Raw genomic sequence first — 9951 nt, 5'->3', positions numbered from 1 at the left:
CACCACTGCAAATAAAAAGGAGCTCAGAGCAGCTCCCTGACATAATCCTACCCCCACCGTGAAACGTCAGCCTTTAGAGAGCGAGTCTTTCATGCAAAGCTTACCATGTACTGACTTCATATTCTCACACAGATTTTAGTGCTATTGATCTTTAAATAAAAATTCCAACTTATTTCCAATTTGTTGACCTACCTTGATTATAACAGGATGAACAAGCAAATCTGTGTTTTGGGTTTGTACCCTCAGAGTTGTAGAAATTCATGTTTACATGTAAATACCTTCATGTGTGAGCCTGACGTTTCGTGCAGTGTCTCTGTGTTTCACAATCAGCAATAACATCTGCAAAGAACATTAAAGCCCAACAAAAACAAACAACAGGAGTCAACAAGATGCCTGTGCTTTCCATCTGTCAGCAGTCACCGGACCAAAAACACATGCTACAGATTTACTGCCAGCTCTGACCAATGCTGAAACTGCCAGCTTTGTAAAAATCCTGTGAAAGGGCTTTGTGTTGGTTGGTGATGTGAGATGCCAGATAAACAGTTTGGAGTCACATTTGTCAACCTCTTTTGAGCAGCGAGGGACAGATGGAGAAGAATGGATCCAAAACAAGCTGAAACATATTCAATGTTTTGACTGAAATGTGCTGGGATCCTGCTCATTCTTTCTTGGCTCTGTGTGCGCACGGACATGGCCACAAGTCACTTTATTTGGGTTAAAAAAACTGGAGATGAGTTTTAATTAAGGCAGATAAACAACAGCCAAAAAGAAACTGCTTCTCAGTTAAAAGATTAGTCATATAATCAAAAAATGGATTAATTCAGAAAATAATCAGTTTAGCCAATAATCAATTTGTTACAAATCTTTCCTTCAGTAACGTGATAATTCTGATCACCATCAGGTCTAATGCAGCTTAAACGTCCTGTAAATGTGCTCTGCAGGTGCTGAAGCAATGCCCATGCCCGGTGAGAGTTCCTTCTGTCCACTGCCTTCAGTGTGAGTTGACATCAGGGAAGAGTGCAGGGAAAGCAGGAAAATGCATCAACATGTTCTTCTCCCAGAGGGAGCAGCACTAACAGGAAACCCAGGCCTGATAATGTGCTGTTGTCTAAGTGTGTCTGTGATCGTCTGTGCTCTGACTTTGTTCGGTAACAGCACAAACGTGTCCATTCAGACGAGCTGATGGGAAGCTAAGAAATCTGCAAAAATGTGGAAATGGAGCCTCTGACATAAAACTGATTCTTTAGACAGTAATAGTAAAAATTATGTAAGGACTTTTACTTTAGTGTTTACTGGTGTAGTGGAGGTTACATCACTACAATCACAGACAATTAGAAATTATATTCCACAGCTTTCATCTGATGATGATATGACTCATTATGGATTTACTGATCATTTTACAAAACTCACTGAAAGCAACAATAATGTTACTTTTTCATAAACTAAACAGGAAGTATGAAATTGAATGTGTTTGTATGTAACAGGATCGATGCAGCTGAGCTTTAGTTTTAGCTGTTTGAGTCTTTTCACTGATGGATGTAGACCGCAGAAAGAAAATAGTTACATGAAAAACATGTAACAAGGGTTGTAATGGGATCCTGCTTTTTTGAAAGTGTCTTTTAAATGTGTTGATGGAGTTTTAACCATGAATGCCATTTGGTTCCATCAGATTCAAGACAACGCAAACATCCTCTCCGCTGAAATCTCCAAACCAGAGAAACCCAAACTTAAATAGTGCAGATGATTTGGAGATGGACTGTCCTTAAACACAGCTGACGGTCGTATTATGACATTTATGAGTTTGACCTTTTACCCTCTTAAATATCAGCTTTAAAAATGACACGTGGATAAATCCAGAGGTTCATTTTTGCTGCCTGAGCTCGAAAAGAACTTTAAAGAAACAGTTTGTGTTTCATCTCTCGTGGTAAAGTCACCTTCACGCCAACATCAACAATATCTCTGCTCTCTGACTGCCTTGTTACAAGTAGCTGAGTAAACTGCACGGTTGATTTACTCTCCAGTATGTGGCATCAAACTGCTCCTCACAAGCATCTAGCTGCCTTTCTAAATGTGATTTTGTATTTAAAGCACATTTTCTTTAAAATTAGGAAGCCCATTCAAATACATTATACTGCCATGCTGCAGTTGCACAATATAATGTGCTGTTCATAAAACTGATATCACAGTGGACAGTTAAGATACTGTAGTGAATATATTTCCAAGAGTGGTTGGCGAGCAGACCATCTAAGTTTGTTTACTGTGCTAATGGAAGGAAACAGGAGCTCGAAGTAAGACTCACACTGTTAGCAGCCTCGCAGCCACAGCGAGCGGCAGCCGTCACCACCAACCCGTCAATGAAATGTTTAACGAGAAAATATTGGCTCTGAGCTGAAAGATTCTCTTTGTGGATAATTATAGAACATATGCTGCTCTGTGACCCGGGCTGAGGCAGAGCTGTGATACGTGTGTGTGTCTGCAGCGCACACGCTGAGCGGCGGCAGGATCCAGTGGATTGTTGTTTAGTGGGGGAGACAGGAAAAGGGGAGGTGGGGGGCTGGTTGCTGCCCTGTGGGTACAGAAAGCTGTACCACAGACAGACACACACACACACACACACACACACGCCTTCCCTAGCAAGGTTATTATTGGTAACGAAAACTAACGAAATAATGAAAACTTGAAGTGAAAAAACATTTTCGTTAATGGAAATAAAAATAAAAACGAGACTTTGCCAAAAAAGGAAAACTAACTAAAACTGTAATGAGTGCTCACAAAACTAAAATTAACTGAATTTATAGCAAAAATGTGTTTAGTTTTCACTGATGTGTGTGTGTCATACAATAGTCTAGCGTGAAAATGAGGTGGTTTCCAGGTTTTTTTCTTGCTGTGTCTCACTATGCCAGCAGGTGGCAGTATGTTAGTCGAATCGTCTGTGTTGCTGCTTCGTCCACGCGCAAAATCGTGTCAGCAAAAGTCGGGAGAAAGTGCCAGAGTCTAATTTGGGATTGCTTTGATTGGTAATCTAGCTTACCTTGAAGGTCAGGGAGCACGCCCAACCCTCATCCCCAGAAACAGAAGCTAACTCCAGGCAAGGCAGCGTGATGCATCCCGAGACAACTCCACAAAAAACATTAATGCAGTGCTTCAATCGGCGACCTGATGGCTACTGGTTGGTCAGTTCGCAGGAACATCACAAGCGAGAGGAAGCGTTGGCGAATATGTTTATTGAGACTGGGATATACATGCAGCGTGTGGGGATAGGTGAATTGGATAATCCAAATTGCCACTAGGTGTGAATGTGCGAGTGAATGTGAGTGTGAATGGTTGTCTGTCCCTGTGTGTTGGCCCTGCGACAGACTGGCGACCTGTCCAGGGTGTACCCCGCCTCTCGCCCTATGACAGCTGGGATAGGCTCCAGCGCCCCCTGCGACCCTGAAAAGGATAAGCGGAAGCGAATGGATGGATGGAGACCGGGATATCTACACAACTGTGTGAGTCAATTGCCTTCAAAAAGTTTAGTAATTCACTTGAACCAAAATTAGGAACACCTGGTTCTGCAAGAGTTCATAGCCTCATTGGGGCCAAGATATATCTTTTTATAGGTACCTGGTACCAAAGGTTGTTCATCTGCCCTCATTTCCTTTTTCTTTTTCTTTTTAAAGAACCCATTGGTTCCCCATAGGTGGGAATGTGAGTTGTCTGTCTCTGCGTGTTAGCCCTGCGACAGACTGGCAACCGGTGCAGGGTATGGTAGCTGGAATAGCAACATACCCAAGGATAAGCAGAAGAGCATGACTGATATGATGAAAGTGGGATTTTGTTACACTTAATTATTGCAAATATGACTAAAAAAAAACCACTAAAAAAAAACAAACTAGCAAACAAATGGTAAAAACTAATTAAAACTGATATAAAATTGAAAATCTGAAGTCAAAACTAAATAAAAATAAAAACTAATGAAAATTGCAAAACTATTAAAACCTTGTTACCCTAACCATGAAAAATGAATGCCTAACCGTAACCATAACCTAATTGTAACTCTGTCACTAAAACCACATTTTGAGTCTAGAAAATGCCTTCAAACTTATGGGGACCAGGATTTTGGTCCCAAAAGGGCTGTTAGTCCTCACAAGTATAGTAATCTTCCAATTTTTGGAAGATTACTATACTATACTATACTATACCCACAAAGATATGAATACACAGACACACACACACTTACAGACCCTGAAATCAGTTCATACCTTAAATCTTTAAACTTTGGTGCTTAGGTGGAACCTAAAGTGGGCAGGTGTGCGCTGTTACAGTGTTACATGCTTCAATCACACATGAGCCAAAATTCAGGCTTCAGACTCCTGGAAACACAAAGTTTCTGACAGTTTGTTCTACTCTTGGATCTGTATGATGTCACAGGAAGCAGTTATCTCTAATATACTCACATGATGTGGCGTCACCTCTTGTTCAGGAGAAAACTGCAGCGGTTACCTGTGAGGTCGGGGTGAGCACAAAAACAAGCGGCTGTGCGGTGACATTACTGGTGGGAGGTGAAGCAACCAGTGCAGCGGGTGTACTGGGGCCTTTAAAGGGAGAGAAACTGGGGCCACCCAGGCCTAGTATAAGCTAATAAAGTATGAAATGTGGAGGTGGAAAATATCATAATAGGTCCCCTTACATAAAAACCATAAAAAACACATTTTCTTGAAACATTTTCCTACATGAACTCAGTCACGTCACAGCAGAGGCTGCACTATGTGACATGAGTAGTGCACATTTGTCACGCTCACTAAAATTACTACCAGGGCCCTGATTAGGATTTCACCGTATCAGGATCTGGATCTAATATTGTGTAAGTGGGAACAATCTGACTGTAGTCTGATACACCCTGAACTTCAATAACAACCACCTTCCTTTTATTCACACACTTGTAACAATGGACGGAATTGTCATGGTCCTGGGCCGTGTTGGCCCAGTATTCTTAGTTCTCTTGTATTTTTGTATTCAGTTCCCTGTTTAGGTTCTGTTTCCTGAGTTGCCCTGTTATGTGGTTCCCTGTGTGCTTTCCCTTTGTGACTCTCACCCCCTGTGTGCCCCTCTATGTATTCATGAGCCCTTGTCCCCTTTCGTGTTTTATTCCATGTTTTCCCCAGCCTGTTATGTCTGTGTTCTCCACGTGCTCTCTCCTCCTGTCTGAACCTCTGTACTTCCTGTTTTACTTTGACAGTCTCTCGTCAGTATGCGTCATGTTGTGTTTACTCCTGCCCTGTCTCGTTATGATTATCTGTGTCAGCTGTGTTCCCCGTGTGCTCCCACTTCCCTCGTTAACCCTCTGTGTATTTCTGTCTGCGTCTCCCTCAGTTCTGTGTCGTAGTCTCCCTCATGCTGCGTGGATTTCCCTGTGTCTCTCGCCAAGTATTAGTTTATTGTGCCCAGTTTAAGTTTTGTATTTTCCTGTCATCTTGTCAGCAATAAAGCTGCCTTTTGAGTTCCTCCCTTGAGTCCGTGAGTTTTGCGATTGGGTCCTCATCCTGCCTGCCACACAGCCGACCATGACAGGAATACTATTTTTCAGTAATTAAAAAAATAACATTGCTTTTGATAATCTTTGTTTGAAGGTAGAAGGAATCGAGATCTGTGTAATACGAGGGGCCGAAGCTATGATGATTGATGCGCTCTGCACAGGTCAGTGACAAAATGATAAAGACATAACCACCAGCTAACCTTGAAAACATAAAAGCAAGAAAAATGTGCTCCAAATGTTTGGCTGAACTTTCGCTGCAGAGACGCTCGTGAAAATATGTGGACGAGAGTGAAAGAGACGAGAGAAAGTGGGCGAGGAGACGGAGGGAAAGGCAACGAGACAAACAGAGACACAAACTGAAAAAAGAGCCTTTGTGCTCGGCTACGTCTGTTGACTCATTACTCTGATCTGAGCCAGTGATGACCGCAGTCTCTGGCAGCCAGTCAGACAGCGATAAACCCCCGAAGGACCCCTCTCTGTGGGCCTAAATGAAAGAGAGGTGGCTTTCATGCTGCCTGTTTGAATTGACCCAGTGCCTCAAACATAAACACGTCCCAGACTTTATCATTATCCCCCTGCTGCTGCTGCTGCTGCTCGCCTGCAGACACATTAGGGTCTCTGTGTCTGCCTGCAGCCTTGTATTAGCAGGTACTGCTGTGCACCTCATCCAGGTGTGTTACGCTGAGTGCTTTATGAAGGGGCAGGACTGGAATGTTTCACCGTCATCATTAACACTTTACAGATCACTCTGATGAGCTTCAAGAGATTAATCATTTTTCAGTTGTGTGAGTGGAGAATATGTTCCAAAATATAAGGTATAAGACAGTTACTGTATTCTTAATGAAAACACTGAAGATGCCAATGATTTTTTTTTTGTTGCTTTTGTCCTCAGACCCCCAGAAAATCTTCCATTTAAAGCTCCATCCAAGTACGCATCATGGCAGTGGTTCAGAAATAATCTCTCTCATCATATAGAACCCCTGAAAGCACATTCCTGTTGTGTATGTATTCAGTAATAGTGTAATAAAATCCAGAACGTATCTACATGACCAACAGCTGCTAATACAAGTAACATGGTGAGCCACACAGCTGGAGGTGGTTTTTAATTTAGACATCCATTCACAATTAAATTCACATCATTCAAAAATCTGTCACAGTCGTCGTCATACAGATGTGTCAGGCCTGAATCGTAGGTTTGGTATTAATGAGGACAAAGCTCAAAGGACAAAGCACCTCAGTTGCTCTCAAGAATGATTAAGTGTGTCTGATGTGGTCTAGGAATGTCTTCCAGAGGTAATTTCTAATTTGTGTGTGTTTAGGCACACATATTAGACACAAATAACTTTGAAGGATTAGATAAGAATCGAGGTATGTGCTGTGGTCTGTGTGCTCGGTGCTGGTTGATGAGGCTCGTGCCTGTTCGAGGATCGTCAGCATGGGAAAGAAGGAAAGAGGGATCTCCTGTGTCCAAGTTTGATGTCTTGCAGACTAATCTGTCCATCCTAACCTCTTCCATCTGCAGACATTAAAGCTTTATGACAGCATTGCAGTATGTGACCGAGTCTCAAAGCGGGCACTATCTTGCTCGTCTTTTCTTCACAGTTTGATCCTGTTCCAATTTATCTGAGCCCAGCTGCGAGCGACCCGTCTGCTAGATCGATATCATTTGGATGAAGATGAGACAACTGAGCGCATTCATCCTGTTGACCCTGGCTGTCCTCGCAACAGCCAGACCAAAAACAGGTCAGTGTGCAGATACTGTGAGAATTACTGAAAAATTCTTTTAAAAAATAAATAAAGATTTTTCTCTTCCTAAACAGGTTATATAAATGAGGGCATAATTTAATTTTAAGAAAACAAATGAAAGAAAAGGAAGTCGGGAAAAATGAGAGATAAATGTTTAATGATGGGCATTTAGATGATCAAAAGAACAGGGAGCTAATGTGGGTTTGGATCACAATAGAAACACAGAGTCACGGCACAAAGACAAACCAAAGCCTAAATAAGAAAGCTATGATTTTAAATCAGATGCTTTCAGTGGATTGCAGAGAGTCTATAACTGTAAACAATGGTTTAAACAACCATTTGACAGAACAATTACACCTTTACCAGAGCCAGATGTTTTTCACTTTAAGGGTAGCTTTGCATGAACAGTTCAAAATAATCCTTGGTGGTGTCCTTGTTGAACTTTTGGCTCACAGGGACGTACCCATTTAAAGTCTTTGTTGTTTAAGCTTTCAACATGTTTGATATTAAATGTAAATGTGTCCTCTAAAAGGAGGAAAACATTATAATTTAAATTTAAAATGTCTAATATAAAGTGTTTGTGATGACTGAGATCATGTTAGCTAACTATGAACACACAGTGACATGCGTGTGGCTCTATTGAGTTCAAAACTGTTTTTATCTTTAACTTTTGGAGTCACGGTTTAATTTAATTGACCAAATTAGGACTAAGAAATGGCAAAGACCCAAATTTAGATAGAAAATGTAAAAAGAAGGGTTGAGGACTTTTTTAGAAAAGTTATAACCTGTAAATGTTGCCACCGCAGGTCACTGAATAGGACTCTTTATACAAGCGTGTGAATTATGACTTCTGTGAAAGGCACGAATGTTTCAGGACATATCCCTGACACCTATACATTACATCTGCAGCTGACTTGATTTATGTGACCAGACAATGCAGTGGACGTGTTTATAAGGCGTTAAAAATTGGCTACTGTTGACGTCTATTTGAACCTAAAGATGGATTCCATCAGTCCCACACGTCTGCTTATTCTGACACTGAGTCTCGTCTGTTGTGACTTTCACTTTGTCTGAAGAAATTCTGGATGGGCATTAATCAATCAAACAGTTTCTTTCCAACTCGTAAAGCCACACCACAAACACAAGCCAACCTCATACCTCATTCATGACGGCAGCGTTTTTGAACCTAGATGATGTTACAACATGGGAGCGCGTCCGAAAAATATAAAGACAAAAACAGGTGTCCTGTGGCGGCTGACGCCACTGAGAAGCAGCGCTCAGGTGGTAAATAATGTGAACGCTGTACCGATGTTTGAGGAAGGCTGCTGCTGTCGTGCTTCAGAGAGAGAGTAAAATCCACACAATTTAAAAAGAAAGTCGAGTAAGAGATAAGCAGCCTTTTATCCTACTGATCAGTCACAACAGTAAAATTGTTTAGGTTTTCCTCAGAGCACCAAAACAGCTCTGATCCTTTCACACGACACACGACACCGTCTCGGGGCCTGTGAGTCTCCTCCATCATTCAGAGGCCACGTCTGTGTTTCATGTGTTGAAATCACACTTTGCTTCTCCGGCTCCTGAAAGTGAAACAGTCCACTGCGTCCCACTGAAATTCATTAAACACAGATTACAAAAATATTTTAAAAAAGGCTCAGCAGCTTCCTGAGCTGGACACTGCGGTGAACATCACTCAAACAGGAACGAAGCATTTGTTGGGGAATAATTTGTGTAACGACACAATAAAAATCCCCATGTTTCATGTTTTATGGGATCTCACCAAATTTAAATTTGGAGCTTTTGAGGTCGGAGGATTGCTGACTTCTTCTTGAATTTTTTTCACCATTGTTGAAACATCTAGTTTGAACAGATTCTGCTTTTCTTCTTTCTTCCAGAACCTGCGCAGAAATGTAAGACTGGTCCGGTGGATCTAGTCTTCCTCATCGACAGCTCCCGCAGCGTTAGGCCACATGAGTTTGAGACCATGAGGAAGTTTATGATTGACATCATTAACACCCTGGATATTGGACTAAATGCCACCAGAGTGGGAGTTGTTCAGTATTCCAGTCAGGTAGAGTAACCAGACAGGACCCAGACCTCCTTTCATGTTGTAGTCCTTCATCTCTGTCAGTGCGCCCCAGGGTGGCTACAATGTAGCTGCCATCCCCAGTGTGTGAATGTGTGTGTGAATGGGTGCATGACTGAACGTGTAAAGCGCTTTGGGGTCCTTAGGGACTAAATAAAGTGCTATACAAATACAGGCCATTTACCATCTTGACAGCTAACCCTTCTCATCACTAACTGGTCTTAAGATGATGTTTTAATCTTTGAATTCTTCACTGCTTTCAGGTCCGCACTGAGTTCACTCTGAAGACTCACGCCAGGCTGAGCAACATAGTGAAAGCCATCAATCAGATCATCCCCCTCGCTCAGGGTACCATGACCGGACTCGCCATCAGATACATGATGAATGAAGCTTTTACTCCAGAGGCTGGAGACAGGCCAAAGGTACTTATTGGATGTCTTATACACAATGAACCATTTTGTAACCGTTTCCTTTAGTTGTGCTGGTGGTTTCAGGCATTTTCATTTTAAATCTTTACTTTTCTTTTTTAATTATCTGTATTTAAATCATCACAGAAATAAATATCATCACCTATTTTGTAGAAGCTTGTTATAGCAGAACTTTG

General features: G+C 41.8%; 1 protein-coding gene across 4 annotated transcripts in view; it reads left to right on the top strand.

Annotated features, from left to right (window-relative positions):
- The window catches only part of LOC147331399 (matrilin-4-like), a 30356-nt gene that overhangs the window by 6491 nt on the left and 13914 nt on the right, over nt 1-9951 (top strand). For all 4 annotated transcript variants that reach the window (XM_086293668.1, XM_086293667.1, XM_086293665.1 and 1 more), the window contains exons 2-4: nt 7121-7261; nt 9157-9332; nt 9611-9769. In XM_086293668.1, the coding sequence (XP_086149794.1) occupies nt 7189-7261; nt 9157-9332; nt 9611-9769 (408 nt within the window). In that variant the 5' untranslated portion in view covers nt 7121-7188. The remainder of the gene's footprint in view (nt 1-7120; nt 7262-9156; nt 9333-9610; nt 9770-9951) is intronic.

This window comes from Aulonocara sp. 'chitande type north' Nkhata Bay, linkage group LG5, assembly GCF_057382095.1.
Source record: "Aulonocara sp. 'chitande type north' Nkhata Bay isolate Kocher_YH1m ecotype deep benthic linkage group LG5, A_spYH_male_GT1.1, whole genome shotgun sequence".
Lineage (NCBI taxonomy): Eukaryota > Metazoa > Chordata > Actinopteri > Cichliformes > Cichlidae > Aulonocara > Aulonocara sp. 'chitande type north' Nkhata Bay.
This window is presented reverse-complemented; position numbering and strand designations above follow the sequence as displayed.